This window comes from Rutilus rutilus, assembly GCF_951802725.1.
Source record: "Rutilus rutilus genome assembly, chromosome: 7".
Taxonomy (NCBI): Eukaryota; Metazoa; Chordata; class Actinopteri; order Cypriniformes; family Leuciscidae; genus Rutilus; species Rutilus rutilus.
The window spans coordinates 20514398-20536261 of NC_140221.1; the positions used below are offsets into that span (position 1 = coordinate 20514398).

General features: G+C 36.2%; 1 protein-coding gene across 1 annotated transcript in view; it reads right to left on the minus strand.

Moving 5' to 3' along the window:
* Positions 1–4174: 4174 nt before the first annotated feature.
* adamts3 (ADAM metallopeptidase with thrombospondin type 1 motif, 3) overlaps positions 4175–21864 on the minus strand; it is a 139440-nt gene continuing 121750 nt past the window's right edge. Inside the window, exons 18-22 of the mRNA XM_084415226.1 lie at positions 18372–18528; positions 17628–17760; positions 10793–11000; positions 9089–9206; positions 4175–5265 (exon numbers count right to left, since the gene is read on the minus strand). Coding sequence (XP_084271352.1) covers positions 4784–5265; positions 9089–9206; positions 10793–11000; positions 17628–17760; positions 18372–18528 — 1098 coding nt within the window. The 3' untranslated portion in view covers positions 4175–4783. The remainder of the gene's footprint in view (positions 5266–9088; positions 9207–10792; positions 11001–17627; positions 17761–18371; positions 18529–21864) is intronic.

Here is a 21864-nt window from a genome sequence, read left to right on the forward strand (position 1 = left end):
TCCGCCCTCCTGAGAGTTAAATTATATAGCTATCTCTCCACCGATTCCGGAGATATTGTCGTTCTTGTTCTCTTAGATCTTTCGGCAGCTTTTGATACCATTGACCACCCTACTCTTTTATCTAGACTAGAGTCTTGGGTGGATCTAAAAGCTTCTGTTCTGACATGGTTTCAGACATACCTGTCTGACAGAAAGTTTTTAGTAAAGATGGGTAATTTCTTGAACTTGAACTTCCCTGTGCTTTGAGGTACAGTCAATACACTTAGCCTACTGTACATTTTAAAATTTGAGCAACATAGCAACACTTAAAAGGGAAACATTTTACCATTTGAGTGTGAAGAGAATGGTGAACCTAGTAATGGGGTTATAATTGAGGCATGAGAATACACGGTAGTTAAAGTAAAAAAGAAGAAACTTGCAGTCTCTCACTTCGGCCAATATGGATCAACAATTTTGATAACATTGTTCTGCACCTTCAGCTTCTCATCAGATTTTCTGTCCAATCCAATGCTCTCTGTAAAGCGTCCCGACCACTACATTATAAATAGACACTGAAGCTGCAGCTGAGAACAGTCACTTGTTCACACAATTACTATTTTCTACATGGTGAATGCCACAATGCTCTATATAGGGGATAGAAAACTATTCAGATGGTGTAAATATGCTATCCATTTGGGCGAATGAAGTCTGGTTTAACGTTAGTGTCACGCAGACCACCACAGTGCGCACACAGTCTGCTCCGGAGATAGCACAGAGTGGATCATATGCATGAGTCGGCGCAGACCACAAAACATATCGGACACATTTGAGTTCTGCACAGAATGCTATATTTTAAAGCGAAATGGAGGAGATTAGGAGGATAAATGGTTAGAGATTAGGAGGAAACTGCGGCTTTACAGAGCTCAATTGGTTTGGCCGAGCTGTGATATAGGCGTAAACTAAATGCTATTGGCTAGTTTGATATGTCCTGCCATGTCTTTCTATTTCTGCGGAAATTATGTCAACACGTTGAATAATACTGCGCGTTTCAAAGTACTTCAGTGGGCCTTTAAATGGTTGAGTCATACTACACTCCATTCTTTCTGGGATGGTCCAGCATTCATTAAATGGGAAAAGTTCATATTTCTTGCTCTCTTTTTTGCCTACCAACACAGATAGAAATAAATAAATAAATAAATAAACATTTTAGCACTAATGAATCAAATAAAGATGAAATATAAATATTTAGGGAGGTTGAGTATCAGCCAAACTGCTACGGTCTGGTATACTGGTAGGAGCAAGAGCAAGAGCAAGTTGCTGTAATGAAGTCAAGTCACCTTTATTTTTATAGCGCTTTATACAATACAGATTGTTTCAAAGCAGCTTTACAGTGATAGCAGGAAAATAACAATTCAATGACGCAAAGTTTGGCTGTAAAGCGGCTCTGCAGAAAACAGTGATGTCATCATCCAGCTCAGTTCAGTTCTCATCCAATAGTGTCAGTGCAGTCAAATTAATAATATTGTTGAATATTAAGTGTCCCCAACTAAGCAAGCCAGAGGCGACAGTGGCAAGGAGCCCAAACTTCATCAGGTGACAGAATGGAAAAAAAACTAAACAGGCTCAGTCGGGAGACCAGTCCTCTTCTGACCAAACAAAGTAACAAGACATCCAAATTCAATCACATCTTCTCCAGTTTATTTGCATTCACAGGGCTTTGCTTAATGACATTCATTGGCCATTGAGTCCAAAAGTGTGCACATTTGGAGAAATATTGCAATTTTCACACATTTACTTCATATTTCATTCACTGTAAAAAAATTCTAACCTCCCTAATATAACTCAAAATTTTCTAGTGACTGATAACATCTAAATTTTTCAATTGGCCCAAGTGAAATTCTGTAAATTATAAAATTAAATTTACAGAATTTCACTTGGGCCAATTGAAAAATGTAGATGTTATCAGTCACTAGAAAATTTTGAGTTATATTAGGGAGGTTAGAAATTTTTTACAGTGTTAGACAGAATCAGAATTTCTATTAATTTCCAAGTCTTATGGGTTGGGAATGTCATGAGGGAAAGTAATGTAATTTTTGTGTGAATTGTCCCTTTAGCGTTGCTTTAAAAAAAAAAAAAAAAAAAATCGCACGCTGAACTGTATTTTATTTAGAATGTCCTTTTACATAAAATTGACATGACATTAAATGTAATTGTGGCTCATTAATCTGAATCGGTCTTTGAAATTAAAGCCTCCCACAATATAGCAATTTTGAGCCTGAAGGTAGTCTGTGGAGCTGGAAAATGAATTGAGATCATAGGTTATACTTGAATACCATGTGCAGCACCAGGGTAGCGCTCTTAAGCAATTTAATGTTGCAATAAAATGTTTGCCTGTGAAATAATTGACTTCCATAGATAAGTCTGTATGGACATCCTTTGTGAAAAAAAAGGATTTTCTTTGCATTTAATTCAGTTTTATGAAAAGAACAAGGGTGCAAACTAAAAATAGACAGACTTAAAGCCTCAGTGCTCCAGGACACATATCCCAGCATACATTTGATATCAGGCTTCATATAATAAATTGAGTATATTCATTAAATGTTGAATACTGTGATTAGCTGTTGCTATTTTCGCAAACAGATTTTAGTCCTTTTAATTTGTTTAGAATTATAATCACATATTTTCACTGTAATGAGTCTTGTAAGGGCTTAGTAGAGGAAAAGGGAAAATGTGAGTTCACATTTAATAAAACATTAAAGCAAACCTAAAAAGTACTCTCAAGAGACAGCGTGGTGTTTATTACTTTCTTTATTTCTATGTGCTCCCCGTTACAAAAACAGCCTCAGTAGTGTACACTTCCATTACAACTAACAAAAGTACAAATTAAAACAAAAATAAATGACTGCAAGCAACTGAAAGTGTCTTTGTAAGCCAGAACAATAATTAATACCTAAATGGACATAGAATTGTGAGGATAAACATGATTTATCATTTTGTGTTGGGTGTCTGTCTGTGGCTTAGGGATTGTCAATTTAGCTTAAACTATATCACATTCTTTTGTGTTTCTGAAAGCTAGTCAATTTTATCAGAAACCAATTCTTTATTAGCAGAAAGTGAACACTATTTTTTTGTGATGCACACATTCACCTCAGCTTTCATCGGTTGAATGAAGTTCAAAGACAACTGATACTATCTTTATGCAACTGCACCTATTGTCTATTCTAGAGGATCAAAATCCACAATAAGTTTGCTTTTTTTTATTTATTAAAGCTACGAATTAAAACTACGATTAACTGTAAAAACAGTTTCGTGTAGGACAGGGGAATTTTTGGGTGAAGGACAATGAATCACTGTAAATGACAGTTTTGTTTAGGATTTTCTCTACATTATTTCTATTCTAAAATGGCTGTGAAACAGCTTTCCCTTATTATAACATCTCAAAAACTGAGCATGTGTCTTATATCTAAAATGCCAGTTAAAACAACAACAAAAAAGGCTATTCATTTGTCTACTTTTGTTACTGCATTTACTTTAGTGAGCAACTCTTACAACTCAAGGGGAGCTTGTGTTTTTTTCTGAAGTAACAGATAATGAGTAACACTTAAGACATGATATTGAACTTTGAATCTCAATAAATACTCTAAAGTTCTCAATGGTATATACAATAGCTTAACAGTGGCACACAGGTGAAAGTGTGTGTATGGTTATGAACAGCTGAACTCCACTGATAGATTAACTGGTCTCCTTGGTATTGCAGTCAGATGCATTGTGGTTGAGATTTAACCCTCGATTATAAAAAAATAAATAGCTTTCCTCTCCTCAGACAAGAGATATCGTGTGCAGTATAAGATCTCCAGAAAGTCCAGCTTTACTTCTTCAAAATCCCACCTGAAACATCCAATTCATTTCACAACATATATGATGGGTCTCCTACTGTATATCAGCTGCTTGATGACGTTCACACTCAGTTTTGTCATTGGCTAAAAAAAATTCTGACTGAAAAGGTGAATACATACTAAGACACAATAGGAGAAAAATCTAAGAGGCATGTGTCAAAGAGAAGCCTCAACATCTTAGCGGAAAATAAATTCTTTAGGAGGAAAACAACGTTTTTATTTGATGAGAATTTCATTTGATCGATGACTTGCTGAGAGGCTGATTCATGAGTGACAGAAATGCTTTTGGAACCAAAAGTTGATATTTTATGGCAATTTTAATGCTTTTTCACTGATGTTTTTCCTTTGGCTCACACCGTTTTGGAATACATATTCCTCAGTGCTTAAATCATGACTGAAAGCACATTTCCTAAAATATTATTTAAGTGTTCTTAACATTAAAAGCACCGATAATGGTCTTAAAAATCCTCAGCTTGTATTATTATTATTTTTTTAAATAATACTGACATTTTCCATATACAGTATTTACAGGAATGTTCATAAATATTAATTGGTCAAACAAGTTTGGAGCCGTTCAAAATAAAACTGTATAGATTGTGAAGAGTCTCTTCATGTATGCGAACCAAACCTCCATAGACCAGGCTGCTGAGAGGATCATCATAAAAAAGTCTTTGGCACATTCCCCTTCACAACAGTGTGTGATTGACAAGTGTGTTCTAAAAACAAATACTGCTGGCGAGGGAATTGAGAACATTGAAAGTGAACCAGCACTTTACTCTCTCTTGCTTTCAAATATCTTAAGGATGATCTGAAGGGAATGATGAATGTTAAAGATCTATATCTACAACAAACAAATAAAAGAGAGAGAGAGAGCGAGTCCAGAGGAAAAAAAAGAGACAAACTAGCCTTCATCTCTCCACCTCGGATGATGCTGTTGGCCACTGAGTCTCTTGGAAACTTTCCAGCAGCCATGGTGCATCTTTAGCGGCGTTCTCGTTCCACGAGCTATGGATCGTCATTGCAGGCAGATTTCTCGCGCCAGGTTTGAGGCGCTTTTGAGTCTTGCTGTTCTCGGTATTGGGTTTGCGAGGCGGGGGAGTGGCGGCCTTCTTGGCAAATTGGCCTTGTGACGGGGATCCCCGCTGATGCTGCTGAAGGCCTTTCAGTGTTCCATTAATGGCTGAGGCTGAAAGTGTCTCCAGAAATTGAGAGGCTGAACCAAAGCGAAGTTCCTCGTCCGTCTCAGCAGCTTCGTGCAGAAGAGGAGAAAAAGTGCCACTTCGCTTACTGCAAGATTCACAGCAGAGCTTGTTGTAACCTGGTATCGAGCAATAACGAGCCAGAACCTCCATCTGACAGAATATAGACTTGTCTCCTCCGCATGGCTCATCTGTCAGAGAAGCAGAAGGCTTTTATTCGGTGCTGCTTTAAGCAGTTTCTCACAGAAGATTTTCACATTTCAGTTTTTTTATATCATCAATATTACCCAGTACAGCAGGAACAATCTCTTTACATAAAGTACAGTAAAATGTGCTGCCCATGCAGAATTATGTCAGTATTTCACCCAATTCATAGCTTTGACCACAATGGGAGTTCACCCAAAAGTTTACCCAAAAAGGAAAATGTTGTCATGATTTACTGACCCTCAAGCCATTCCAAACCAGTAGCCTTCTGCCTTTTGTGTTTCACATAAGTATGACAAATTAGTATGACTTTCTGCCTTTTGTTTTGTTTTCGCATTAAGTTTTTTTTTCAACCAGTATCCTGGTCATTTTTTTTGTCAAGTCTGATGTTGCACATCCCAGTTTCCGTGTCCAAAAATGAATATACAATCCCAGTATGCTGTATTGCTACTGAAAAATCATGATCCTAACTTTTATCTCCACCAAAATCTCAGTTGGCCAAACAATGATTCATCCTTTATGAATCGTTAAAATATTGGTGTCTGGGATGCCATGAGCCTAGAGACTAAGTATTTTTTAAAATTATGATATGAATGAATAGTGCTCATAAACAGCTGCTGAGATTGCATTCTCACTTGAAACAGAGTTGACCCAGAAACAGTATCAAAGTGTTTCAAACATATCGAAACTTAACAAGCGGATACTGAGGTTGTCATGTTCTAAAAATAAAAAAGTGAATAATAAAAATATACAAAAAAAGTGAATACCACTTGTTCACTTATTTCATAAAATCTTCTTAAACCAAACAATAGTTAAGTGTATGATTTTCAGACTGAAATTAAAAATTACTTATAATCTTAAAAATCACTTAGATCTCTTTCATGAGATCTTCGTGAGTGAATTAATCCTTTGAGTTGGATCTTTTCAATAAATCAGTTGAGTCATTTCACAAAATGTTGCATGAATCGAACAGTGTGTTCAAATCACAAAATGGTGCTTTTGCATCCTTTTTGAAACTTAAAAAGTCCTAATTTGTTGCATTGTATTAAACTGTCATCAGATGTGTTCCAAAGAAGAAATAAATTCATACAGGTTTGTTACGGCATGAGGGTGATTAACTCTTTTAAAAGTGAAATATGTTATGCATGTTATGATTTTGAGGTTTTCACAAAAATGAGTTCATTAAGCCTTAAGCTTCCTAAATCATGAAAAATGCCATTTTTCTCTGCTCGCTTCTCAACGACTGCCGCCTCCCCAAGTTTGGTATCGTTGTAATGTTGTAATCAGCATTCCAATTTTGTGAATATTCATAGCGAATTCTCGATAGCATGAGTCTGAAGCAATGAAAAGTGATTTTCAAACTCACGCTAATGTAAACAAAATGATATTACTCGCGCTAACTGACAGATCCGAAGCGTGCGCACAAAGATGCCTCTCAGACAGCACATGATCCCGATATAAATGTGTACACAGAATTACAGTATTTAAAAATATCTGTCTTGGCGAGTATTCACGCAGACATTATCTGTTATGTTTTAAATTAACGTTTGGTTAACTGTTGGGGAAAAAACATCTGATGTGTAACATCATTTTAGATCCGTGCATTACAGTAGGTCTTAATATATAGGCTGTCTGTCTCAATGTTAATCAAACAATTGTGGTATCATGGAAAAGTTGAATATATAGTTGTCCTATAGATAAGGGTTTTGACCCTGGTGTGTGCCAAATTTGGTGGTATTGTGGGATTTGAATGCATGGTTGCTAGGTGATTGTTTTCTTTTCACAAAATTGACTTTTTGACTATCAAAATGTAAATAGGTGTAGCTCTGTAATTTTTGTCTCATTCCAACAAATCATACAGCATTTTAATTTTTTTTTTTTTTTTTATGATAATGTAGAGAGAATGTGAAAAATGTTTTTTTTTTTTGCTCATTGTGACTTTTTGCTGGGTCACTTATGCATATTGTAAAGTAAAGCGATCATCGACATTAAACAGCATATAAATCAATACTGCCTAATGTTACCAAATAAAATGTCGACCTAGGACGAGCTATAGGACTGTGCAAGCCCTGGAGTTGTTGATGGACGCGCGTGATCTAATCCAATTTTGATCCAATCATCATTCTGAATACGATCTGGATGTAGTCTTTGGCAAAAATGCATTTTTGCTCAAAATGTTTTTTTTTTTTTTATGAAACTTAACCACATTCAAGTGTTGATAAGAATAAATAAAAATAAATTATGCTAGAATTTTTGTTGTTGTTGTTTAAAATTAGAGGCTATGTTCTTTCTTTTGATATTCGATATTCATACAACAAAATATTCTGGAGGCCATGAAACTTTTGTGAAAATGTAAAAAAAAAATTGTTATTGGCTGGCAAAAAAAAAAAAAAAAAAAAAAAAAAAAACGCTGACGGGCATCATGAATGATGACAGAATGTAATTTTTTTGGGTGAACTATCCATTTAGTCTTGAAAATTAGTGATGTAACTGTTGATTATGTAATTCTGAAGCCAATATCAAACTCAGAGGTCTGCCAAGCCAATATCAAACTCAGAGGTCTGCCAGTGATGTGGCCTGGCAAGTCATATGCATTTTAATTGACGCTTATGTGTGGGTGACTCGGATTTGTGTCATTTTCTGATCCCCTCAGCTTTACTGTATTGTTCCTACCTCCTCTCACTGTCCTATTCAATACAAAAGCAAAAGCACACAAAAAATGGTCCTCAGTAAAAAGGCCATGAGGTCTTTTAATTAATAAAAGTCATAAAAGAGCCATTCCAGTTTCTGAAGTTGGATTATGGACAATTTGTCATTGTAACTAACCACCAACTGGCTGTTTCACAGATGAAAAGAAAATGCCTCCAGCTCCCTAAGGAGTCCCGCTTTATATGAAGCTGAAAAGGTAAGCAGTGTGTCGCAAGTGTTGTAAAGGGTAGGTGTTTTATTAACCTTCCACTGAGATGGATGTCATCCAGGTGCGGCTTAAGCCATTCAACAGGAATTACGGGGAGCGTCATGCAAGCGGATACATAAAGAAAGTGCTATTCACAGTAATGTGTGCTGAAATTTATTTTGGATTTTTACCTCGTATCCATGTAATCAAGACACACTGTGTTCTAACAAATAATGCTGACCAGCTGAGTGTTACTCATAAAAGATTGGAGGAAACATACTGAGAGCAGTTCTCTTGAACAAAGTCAAGCTTTTATGTTTTTTTAAAAAACTGTGATTTTCTGTGCAGTACAACATACAATCATGTTGCATAAAACACAAAGATAAATGTACAATTTCAAACTCATGGGGTGTGAAAAAGAAAAAGACTGGGTATTGGGAGAAATGCAAAAAAAAAAAAAGAGTAAATTATTTAACAAAACGTTGCCAAAACCTCATGTTCAGTTTAAGCTTGAAGACATTGCGTGGCCTAATTAAAAGCTTTCTCGCACGTAAAATGCTTGTCTAAATAAAAGCTCTCAACAGACAAGTGAGATGAGGTAAACAAGCTTCACCAGAGAGCAGTTGAGAAGTTCATAAACCACAAAAGCATTCCGGGAAATTCAATGTGGTTAAGGGCACCATGAATAATGTCATCAATGCAGATGAATTTGTTCGTTGTGCAATATTTTCTGTTCTCTTTCAATATGCTTTCTTTTGTTGAAAGAACAACATGAACAGTTCAGCCATTCAAGACCCCATAAAATCGACCCCATAAATCGCAAATTTTCATCCCTGTGCTGAAGCGTTTCCTGTTGAAACCAATTTCCTGCTTTGGGTTGCAGAATTTGTAATGATGTGTCTGTGTCATCTTACCATGACAGGGTCCTGGCCTGCAGGGTCTGTGTGACTCAGGCTTCTCACCGGTGCATTGATCTCCAATGCGACATGTGACCAGGCGTCGCGCCACACCCTCCCCACAGGACACTGAGCACTGAGAGATAAGGAGGATGATGGTAACCACAGAAAAATACACATGGTTTCAAACATCTAACACTGTCCTAAACAAGCACAATGCAATTTTATCTGTTCACATAGGACTTTTCACACTTGAAATAGTTAATCCTGAGTCGTTTTAAAGCCTGGGAAAAAGAAATCCTTTGTTATCTTTATGTTTCACATTGCTCATAATTTACCTGAGGTTAACAGTTAATACTTAGCATTCATAAAATAACGTTTCACACTATAGATTCCTAAACCCTGGGTAACAGTCCTTATTTACATATTCGCTGTGTCAGTGTTACTGATTGGATGATTGTGAATACAATTTGTTTACGTAAAGGCTCTAGCATTACGCATCCTCATGTTATATATTGCAGACTGTACTATCAAGTTTATCCTGAATGTACTTTTCGGACTTTATAGGTGAAAATCAGCAAGGAGAGCAGCAATAACCCCCCTTAGGGTAAACAGAACAGAACCAAAATGGATGTATTGCAGATATCATTAATAAAAAAAAAAATTGTACAACATAATTTGAGAATTTAGTCTCATTCAAGGGGGAATCAGAATGCCAAATCCTGACTGGATGAGAGGAGGAGCAGGGGATGGAGGAGGGATTTTAGCTCATGAGAAACGCGTTAGCTGCTTATAATAATAAAGGAGCTTATTTATGAATACAGTGATAGGTGTCATATTCCTATAGGTAGACATGGATCAGCTGAGATTCAGCTGATGCAAGCTTGACTAACGTGACCAGCCAGAACTGACGCTATGTTTGATTTAAATACAGCATACAGCGTTTCTGGCCAAGACACCTGAAAATGAAGCACCACATTGTTTCACACTGTACAAGTTTAAAAAAAGTGATGCCAAACCTGCTTCTAAGTTACAAGTGTAAAATGTTACCTTACTCGGGCAGTTTTTAGAACGCCAAAGTTAAGCGTAGTGTGAAAAAAATCCAACTGAATCAAAGACAAACAGAAAACATTTGCAGTCACAGCTGATTAGAAAAAAAAAAAAAAAAAAAAAAAGGCGCTTGCCCTTATCGCACAGCATATTGCCTTTATGTCCAGCTTGGTCAGCCTATTCAATGACTTATCAACAATATTCATTGACAGAGCTTGGTGTTAATCCTTTTGCTTGGGGTCAAAATCAATACCACATAGGCTGGTTCACTAGAGGATTACACCTTGACAGTGTACTAGCTCAAGCTTGATATCTCTGTACAATATTTACAATCATCAAAAGACTTCTTGGCAATTTAAACACTCAAAGTCCGGATTTTAGCTTTCTGACACAGCTGGGTAATAAGGTCACTGTCATGAAACATTCTCTATGGTTGACTTTTTAAATCATTATTGACATAAAATTCTATGGAAATGTCAGGCCTCACTTGGACACTACCAGTTATTTAGTATTTCTTTTACACATTTACATAGTATTTCTTTCTGCTGAGCTTTGCAAAATATAATTGAGCATTTTGGGGAAGTGAGAAGATTGGTTCCTTTCAAAAACCTCGACAACTAGTGCTTTTGTATTGATAGCCTCAAAACATCATGTGACCTAAGAAAAATGTACCTCTGACCAGACCCCGGTCCTCCATTGGGATGGGCAGGGTATTCTGTTGCATGCTCTCCTGATCTCAGGCTTTTCCCCACTGCAGTATTTGCTGTGGATGGAGCGGTTAGTGCCTTCGTGAAGGAACTGGACACAGCGCACAGTGCGGATTTGGTATCCCAAGCTCCCACAGGTTTTAGTACAATGTTCCCACTCCTCTGTGATCCATCTGTCAGAAGACAAATGAAATATGGTTCAATCCACTTGTTGTGACATATCGAATACTGTTTCCAGATCCAGGCCTCCCATTTTCTCAACAGCTGTTTATGAGCACTGTTCATTCATAGCACACCTTTAAGCTAAGCTTTTAAAAACTCACAGTGTGCATTACAGTGTCTAGGCTCACGGCGCCCTGGACACCAATATTTTAACAATTCAGAAAAGATGAATAACTGTGTGACCAATTTAGATTTTGATATGGAGATAAAGGTCAGGATCATGATTTGTTTTAGTTGCACTAAAGCACACCGCAAGCATATTTTAGCACTATTTGTTGTTTGCTTTTGGGATCTGATAGATTGTTTGGACCCAGAAGTGGCGATGTGTGATGCCAAACTAAACATGTGGATAAATGGACATAATTGAGATATGAGATATGGTCTGGACATAGACATCCATGTGCATGTGTCCACAGACCAACAACTGAACAATTATAAAATATTGCAGAAGAAACATATCCTGTATAAACAGCCCCTTGGTCTACCTCGGACAGATTGACATGTCAAACATGTCAAAGCATAAACAGTACCGGACAAAGAACTAAGGGCTTAAATACACAGGGAGAGTTAATTAACCAGAACAAAAACATGTGCAGGATTAATCAGAAAATAATGACCAAGGAATACAGGAAAAAGTGGAGCAATGAAACCGAAACCAAAACCCTATGACACTAAACAGACATAAACATAGACATAACCCTGATATTACCTTCACAGTGATTAGTTTAATCTTTATACTTCAGGAATTAAAATGATACTTTCAGGCCAACTCAAAACTATTATATGTATTGGTGAATTGGTGGCAATAATTCGTATGAATTTGTATGATCTAAGTGGTATATTTTCATACAATACATTTATAGCATAGTTTTCAGATGAATGCCATTATAAAAATGTATATGAAATCGCCACCTCGTAAAATAATATAATAACGTTTACTCATGAGATTAGGTTGGAAAAAATATATAAAGACAATTGTTAAGTACATTAAAATGTTAATCATTCTGATTGAAAAAAATTCTCAACAGTTTTCAGTTATCCATATCTGCCTATTATCATTCACAGGTCTGTCCCATTATTTCAGGACGATTAAACTGCACAACACATTTCCTCCTTAAACAGCAGGAGCTTCCATCCATTATTCCTTGTCCCAAGACAGACCAGCTGCTAACAAATCTGTGTCGGATAAAATGATTCATGTGGACTATTTAGCAATCAGAATGTGATCAGAGAATGAAAATATTTGGTCTGATTGACTAAAGTTGGACACATCTGAAGCTTCCTCATAAACCTCAAGACCAATCATGCAGCCATTGAAAATATATCCAGGGCAAATAATATACACAATAAACATGACATGGTCAGGAAAGTCAGCATGGTCAGTTACAAGCAGGTTAATATATATATATATATATATATATATATATATATATATATATATATATATATATATATATATATATATATTTTTTTTTAAGTTAAATATCTGTGAGGAAGTCAATGGTCATTATTTAAAGGATGTAATTAGAAGCTAAAATATGTGAGACATACAAAAATGTATCACAGTTTCCACAAAAATATTAGACAGCAAAACAAGGTTTTCAACATTTACAACCAAGAACCATTATTAATAATTGAGCACCAATAATAATTGATTATAATTGAGAACAAAAGCAGCCTTTTACAATGATTTCTGAAGTATCATGTGAGATTGAAGCCTGGAGGAGTAGCTTTAGAATCATAGCATCATAGAAATAATTTACATTTTAAATTATATTAAAACAGAGAAGAGTTATTTTATATTGTAATAATATTTGATAATATTACTGTTTTTACTGTATTTCTGATCAAATAAATACAGCCTTGGTGAGCATAAGTTCATTAAAAAACATAAAAACAATCTTAATGTTTCCAAACTTTTGACCAATGCTGTATATTCCCCAACCCTTGCATGTTTATTAAATATTTCAGTAAATTTAATTAATGCTTTTAGCAATATGAGATAGTTATTCTTAGTTGCCTTTCACACATTTTACACCAAAAAGGGCGGCAGAGGAAACTGAAATGGCCACCACCTACAGAGACAGCTTCAAGAATGAGAAAAAAAAAAAATTAGGGCAAGCGAACGCAAAGGGAATGGGGAAAAAAGGAAATGCAGGAAGAACTGTAGGCGCAATCTCATCCTCTGCAGATGTGAAGGAAGGAGGAGCCCTGGAGACTGATGGGCACACAGAGGAAATATCAGAATCAAAATAGGAAGGCGTCACAGCCGCTGAATCTCCAGCAACAGATCATCTTGTGGAAAATGAAATGATTCTGCAGCAGCTCCAGTAGTTTAACATTCACACATTAACATTTCAACTTTTGTTATTTGTAATTCTTTTTACCCAAAACATCATCTGTAGTCCACATTTAAAGGGGTCATATAATGCCATTTTTGTACAAGCTAATATGATTCTTTAGGGTCTAAATTATTTTAGTTATTTTATTAGTTTGTGATATACTTTAATTAAAAATTCTCATTAGTATTGTAAGAAAACACTCATTTTACCTGGTCAAAAACAGCTCTGTTGTGTCTTTAAATGATAATGAGCTTTGCTCACCCCGCCACTCTATTCTGTGCGTACACCGTTTGTAATAATAACACAATAACCATAATGTGTTGTTCATTATAAACGTGGGATTATGAATTATATTGAGAACGTCGTACATAGAAAACATGTCGTAATGTACCCTGAGTGTAAACAGCCGCATTCATCGTGAAGCGTGCAGCAAGCGATTTGCAAAGATTAATATAAAGATTAATATAAAGGTTAATAAAACGTTACACTCACTTCTTCTTCTGGAGGTGCAGCAGGAACACGAATAGTTGGTTCCGATCCTTTTTTCAGGAGCAGCTTCTTAGCAAAACCAGCTTTATACTGACCTCGTTTGTAAAGCAGTCTGGTGTGTGAAATGATTCGCGCAAACATGAAAGCATTGATGTTGATCGTGGGGAATATTCCCTTCGAAAACAAAACTCAGCCACTGCGTCTTCAGCGGTTCGGATTTAGGAACATCAAAATGACTGCTGTGTTCCTTACTGCACCCAAGAACAGAACACCACAATCGCTTAGACGCCATTCTGCTCCAGCGTATCAACAATGTTCACGCGGACTATGATTGACAGCTCGCTCACGAGTGAGGGCGGGTCTGTGTTGAAACGCTGCTGTCAATCAACAATCGTGGGAGGGGCGTCCGATCTTGTGACGTCACAAGATCAAACGGCTTGATTTGAGACAGGGGAAAACATATAAGGAGATTTAAAAAAAAAACACTGGATGGATTTTTATCATTTTATGATGTTGTGTACAGGCACTGCCAACACACATTTCAGTACAATCAACTTGTAAAAGTGCATGTACCATTATACGACCCCTTTAAGGAAACCATTTATGCTAACTGCATTCAATTTCGAAAGTATTAAGATATATAAATGAATCATCATGCCTCGATCTGCGATTCGTTTTCTTTCTTGTGCCACTTTAGGAGGATAATCTTTGAGAAAGTCTAAGGCTGAATTACAATTATGTTGCTTTCCTCTCAGCAGGAAGCGTACAATGTGACGTGGGAGACTGAACAATTATTACACGTTAGGGGCTAATTTATGCTATATTAAATAGCATAAATAATTTATGCATGGGGCTATATTAAATAATTATAGGGGCTATATTAAATAATTTCTGCATAACCTAATTAATGTACTATTCGTGAGTCATGCATTCACCATTTTGTGTCATCAAAACCAGCAAACTAACTGTCCCAGTCTCTTTTTAAAAAATGTGTGTACCATGCATTTTTCAGTTATACAGTAAAACAAGGAAGGAAAGAAAGTAAATTACATCATATAAGTCAAAGCCATTAATATTTTGTGCACATGAAACCATTGATCAAATGACTGGGATGGATGGGAAAATATAAATGTATATATAAATCAAACAGTAAGACATTTATCTACTGTACACCTTAACAAAGTTGTTTTTATTTTGTTCTACCCAAACACTGGGTTGAGCCTGTTGGGTCTTTTTTTTTTTTTCGATGTTGGGTAGTGGGTTAGTGGCTGGGTTAATCTCAACAGAGAATGTGAAGCTGACATCATGCTTTGTTGAGTTATGGGTAGCTGTCTTGTTAAAGGAGTAGTTCACTTTAAAATGAAAATTACCCCATGATTTACTCACCCTCAAGCCATTATGTGATATGTGACTTTCTTCTTCTTTCAGACGAATACAATCGGAGTTATATTAATAAACACCCTGACGCTTCCGAGCTTTATAATGGCAGTGCACTGAAACCATCAGTTTGAAGCTGACATTTTTTTCATGGTAACCAGATGCACTGTGAACGGAATTCTGCAATACTGCAGTGAAAACATCAAATTATCATGTAAGGCAATAAAATATCTTATCTTCCCTATAAACGATGCCATGATGAATGTAAATATTTATTCTAAAGGCCAAAACAAAAGGTGCAGGTATTAATTTCAGTATTCAATCACAGGCTCTGACCTTTTCAGTAGATACCACAGTTGTGTTTCTTCATTGAAATAAAGGTCTGTATTTTATTTAATAATTTTATTTAATCACATTTTATTTAATCATGTCTTTACTGTGCTATTTTACCCAAAACAACATACAGGGATGAGATGCCAGTCAGCTAAACGTGTCAGTCAGCATTGGTTGTTTCACAAACTTCTAACTTAAAATCTAGGTACACATGAATAAAAAGTTTTTAGAACTGTATTCATCCAAAATAAAGGACATATCATGTAAACACAATACATGGGTCGTGTAGTGTATTTTACAACATTTTACAAGATTAAAGTTAATCTGGAAATATTAACCTACGTATAGGTAAAAAAATAAACTAGTATTCCTGTAAAAACAAACTAGCATAAATAAACCTATTAAGCTGAAATAAAATTAACTCAACATGTTTTAGAGTGTAATTCAATTGTAAGACTGAGGTAAAAATATAATTTCCATTTACGGACTAAGTCTCATAAAAAAAAAAAAAAAAAAAAGGTGAAATTAATTAAACAGCTGGGTCTTTTGTGAAAAGACTTTCAAGGTTATGAACAGCAGAAACTGCAGAGCACAAAGAACATCTGCTGCCATGGCTCCTTTCTAATGAACATTTATATATTCTCATGACTGGTATTTCATTCAAGTACTATGGCTGATAAAAGCAGAAAGACTGCTTGAGAAAACACTAACAACTCGAGAGATTTCAAAAGTTTTTCTTTAAGAACAATTCAAACCTCAAAGAATTTCCTCAAAAAATGCCAATACTAATAGGTAAAGAGAAAGTGGGATTGTGATGCTCAGAAATGCCTTCTAATTCTAAAATAAACATGTTGCATGTAGACCCTATACTATGTATTTAAATGAAAAAGATGTTTTTTTGTGCGGATATGTACACTCAGTAGCATGTGTAGGTTGATTCAGCAGAATACAGAAGGGTCTTAATAATTATTATATGCACATTCCTTATGTTAATCATAAAAGTAGGTCATGGACACGCTCGATAAAAACAAAACAAAAGCTGCTGCAGATTTATCTGTGATTTATTTCTTATTTGTGACCCTGGACCACAAAACCAGTCATATGGGTCAATTTTCTGAAATTAAGATTTATACATCACCTATTTGAAAATCTGGAATCTGAGGGTGCAACAAATCTAAACATTGAGAAAATCGTCTTTAAAGTTCTCCATTTATGTCGCGATTATGCTGGATTCACTCACAAAAATAAATGTTTTATATATTGCTAGGAAATTTACAAAATATCTTTATGGAACATGATCTTTACTCATAATATCTAATATCCTCATGATTTTTGGCATAAAAGAAAAAGCGATAATTTTGACCCATACAATGTATTGTTAGCTATTGCCACAAATCTACCCGTGTGACATGTGACTGGTTTTGTGATCCAGGGTCACATTTGTGGAAGAAATATTTTCATCTCAGTTGAAAATGAGTCAAGGCTACACATTCAGTAAAAACTACAGGCTGAGAGGCAGTCAATTTCCAGAAATGAAACATGCATGCACAATCCCACTCTGCAATTTCTTTTTAGCCTCTGACAAATGAAGCAAGACATCCCTATGATATAACGCAATCAAAACCCATCTCTGAGCTCTCCGAGCTACACTGGTGAAGCATGAGTGCATATACAGGGTGGGCCATTTATATGGATACACCGTAATAACATGGGAATGGTTGGTGATATTAAAGTCCTGTTTGTGGCACATTAGTATATGTGATGGTCACCACCCATCTTGAGGAGTTTGCCCCCTCACATATACTAATGTGCCACAAACAGGACTTTAATATCACCAACCATTCCCATGTTATTACGGTGTATCCATATATAAATGGCCCACCCTGTAAATTACTTAGTGTAGTTTAGATTGAGTTAAATGCCATGAAAATCACATATTGTACCATGACACGCTCATGACATTCTAGCTTTCAGTTGAAGTATAAGGACTACAGTTATTGTGCGCAGGGTTAAAAAAAATATCGAAATTGAACTTACTGTGGTTGAGTGCAGTCTTGTAAGTTACACATTCTGCGAATAGGTTTGGGTTTCTTGTTAATGTCACAGTAGCCTCTGTGCACCATTTTGCTGTCACCTTTTTTACGACACCCATATTTGGTGTATTGGAATCCTGAAGAGTGAATAAAATGAAAGAACGGAAAGAAACATGACGTGTAATGAAGTGAACCAGTCTTCAATAACAAAAATCTGGCCTGGCAGAACAAAATCTCTTATACACCTCAATAGACTTAACCACAATGCTGTTTATTGGGTGTCACAATTATTCGTTAATTAAAAATGAATAAACAAATTATTAATAGTATTTTTAATGAATTATATATAAATTCATAGGTTATGTCAAAATTATGATGTTGTATGACACTGATTTTAATTCTTGGATATAGTCGAGAAGGTCAAGACTTCTGATGTGGGACAGGCCAAACATTTTAAGGGTGATCTCATATCAGACATTTGATGTAATTAAAACTAGCTACTTTTTTAATTATAAGGTTAATTGTATGTTTGATAAAAGTTTAACGTATCCAATGTTGCTGACAACAAAACAACCATAGGATTTGTGTCTCTAGTGCTTAACAAAAAAAAATCTAAATCCAAAAAGAAACAAAACACAAAGTGCATATTACCAAATGTGAAACTGGCTGTTGAAAGAGGCAGAGTAGCACCAGGAAAAATATTTGAGTAACCTAAATAAGCTGAAAGATCATACTAATGGAAAGTTACCTCCAGCACAAGGTCTTGAACATTGGGACCAGCTTTTAAGCGCCCATTCATATGTGTCCTCCTGAATGACATTATTGTTGTTAAGGGGCACAGAATCTTCATGGATGATGTATTTATACATCAGTGTGGACCTCGTCTCATTGTCTTTAGGTATAATCTAATGGAGATGGAAAAACAAAGTGATATTTACAAGCATTTGATTATGTACGCAGGGATATAGCATGTGTTCATGCATATGTAAGAGTATGCAGATTAATGTGTTGGCCTACTCGAGGATCTGTTTAATTACATTTGAAAACTAAACGAGCATGACCAGCCTAACTCCACACGCTTGTGGAGTCGTTTCAAGGACGACTCCTTTTGCATTCGTTTTCTGTTGTAACAGCAATTTCATGCATACTTCATAAATTAATATTCTGATAGTGATTCTTATTTTCTTAATATGCCTGCAACCTGATTTAAAAATCAGTGTGCAAGTCAGAGATTAGCATTCAGCATGTGCAATTTTAAACTTATTCGAAGTAATTTTTGCATTTTGTAATGGTGAGAAAAAGGTGGTGAACTCATTAAAATGATATCCCTTCCTGTATTCATTTTGCCAAAATTTGACATAGTAGTAACTAAGAATTAGGTTGTGATAGAAGACATTAAACAGTGTATTTTGTATTGAATAAATTCCAATTTGTCATTGCAAATTGGAATACTAACTGTACAGCATTCGTATGAATCACGCACTGATCAGAAACAAGTCTCTATGTGTAAATGTCACAATGTCATTACTAAAATTCATTATTCTGGCCTGTATAAATCCACAGACGATGTCCAAACGGAGAACATTCTGTGTGTTCTTGTCTATGCCCGCAAGGCTAAAAACACATCTAAAATTCTGTATGCAACTTTTAACTTTTTGGCTGGTGGTCATAAATTCACCTGGCAGAGAACAGTTTGTACAGGTGTAAATGGAAGGATATTAAAGAAAGGAATCACAGTATTTAAATAATTTGCAGCAGAACCACATACTTCATTTGAACAATGACATTTGGTGGTAGAATAATCAGTTGTTGTTGTTTTTTTGCAACCTGAGGACCCATATGACTTATGGTCATTAAATATCTGATGTATTATGGACTTTAGTAATACATTTTACATGAAAATGTCAGTGTGTCTATCCATGAGCTTGTGCTTTACAGAAAGTAGGTCATGCCACAAAAAAAGATCCTATTCAAGTGGGATTTTAAATCTGAAGTAGAAGAACTGTTGGCTGAAGTGTTGTGGCATGAGTTAATGTGAGACTGCTAAATTATAAGTTTGGCCAGGAATAAGACTGTAAAGTGTTCTGTGTTGCTATACATCATCTTACCATCCACATATTAGTGGCCCCTTTTTAACATTAAATCACAAGTGTCAAATTCAGTTCCTGGAAGGCCAAAGCCCTACAGAGTTTTGGTCCAACCCTGCTTCAACACACACACACCTGCAGTTTTCAAGTAAGCCTGAAGGACTTGATTAGCTGATCAGGTGTGTTTAATTAGGGTTGAAGCTAAACTCTGCAAGGCTGTGGCCCTCCAGGAACTGAGTTTGACACCCCTGGTGTATGGCATCGATTGTCTATTATTTTTACTCATTTTGTCGATTTATTTTTGCCCTTTAGAGTTTATATTTATTATTTATATTTAGGGATTTAGTAGATGCCTTTATCCAAATCAATGCCAACATTGCATTTAAGGTATACATTTTATGCAAACCCATGACTTTGATGTTACTAGTAGGGGTGTCGAAATTAATCATTTCTACGATGCATCGCGATGCAGACCAGGACGATTCGGTATCACTTCATAACCGAGTCTACTCGGCGAGACGCGAGTGTGAGTAATTAAAAATGCTCCAACTATTTTAAAAGCCTACATCTGGGCACATTTCAGCTTTTATGAACAACCCGGTAAGCACGACCTGGAGAATACACACGCTGTGTGTAAATCATGTCACGCACAAATAAAATATGCAGGGGGTAATACCACTAACTTGAGAAACCACATCAGCCTTTTTCACCCCGAGCTGTTAACGCCTGGCAGAGCTACTGTCTCATGTCGTGGATGAATGGCAGCTATCACTTTTAGTATTTACTTTTATGTGTTCTAAATGCTCCTGTTGTCTTCTGGGCCCAGACTTGAGTTTTGTTTGATGTTTGATACATTCAAGAAGCGTGTTTTCTTTGAGCAGGTAAAATTAAAGGTTCAGTTCATATATCTGACTGCTTGGTTTTATTGACTAAATTGTATACATGTGAAGTAAAATTGAAAATTGAGGATGCAGTGCATCGTGATATCGAATTGAACTAAATCGATGACATGATAATCGTAATCGAACCGAACCGTGAGACCAGTGTAGGTTCACACCCCTAGTTACTAGTGCCATGCTCTAATATCTCAGCTACAGGAATGATGCTTGTTCTTGCTTGTCAGATTGCATGATTTTAATTCAGTAAAATCTTAGGTAAAAGTCAAGTCTGACTGTACTATATCAGATGTCACGTATGTCAGACAATATACAATATCGATACATGATGTATGATATACATCTAAGCTACACACTTAAGCAAGCCCTGTTAGCAAGCTAATATTGAAAAATAAAAAAAAGAACTGAAGGTAATTATTATGGTATGATCATAACAGAGAAAGTTAAGAACTGGAACCCAATATTTCGGACAATGTCAATGACAATGTGATCCACCTTATCCAGGACTGGCAGATTTGTCCTATGACAAAATAAATATTTTATGATTCCTGAAAGTAGTCTAAGACACCAACATAAACAAATTGAGGCAAGAGCGCATCAGGCTTTAGTAAGCAAAGATCTGTCAGGAATTAGCCTGGCTAACGTCAGACCATGTCTCAATGAGGGAACCACATGTTCATTTTCTCGTATTTGAGGCGTGGTTTACGAATGCCCAGAGCCGTTTATTGGGCGCTACAAATGTCTATCAAATGCGCCTGTACGTAGCTCATAGCCAATCGTTTCAATTATACCAGATGACGTATGTAGAGCGACAGAAATTCGACGAGGAAGAAGACGATGGGTCAGAGATTTATGTGTACACGATGGCGTTCAGCGACTAAACTACTTAGAACACTATCTAAGGCTGCATCGAAAGGTAACTTTGCGTCTGCTGCCATGTTGGATCCATAGATATAAATAAACTGCTTCGGTGTGTCGCATAGACGTCGTCATCGTCTTGCTGCTCCCTCCCCGTTCTGTGATTGGTTCCCTTTTTGAGGGGAAAATCTGGTCCATGGTGTCCAGGCTTAGCCTGACTACGTCAGACTTCTTAATTCCACTCAATTTCATTTCGCTTCTGTACTCAGTCTGAGACAGCGTAATAGCTTTCCGTTTTCCTACGGCCTGAAAACAGCCGGCCAATCAACGAACAGAGGGCGGGCTGAGAGCCGTGACGTAGACACTGATTGTACCGTGGATGCGTAGATTTACTTCACAT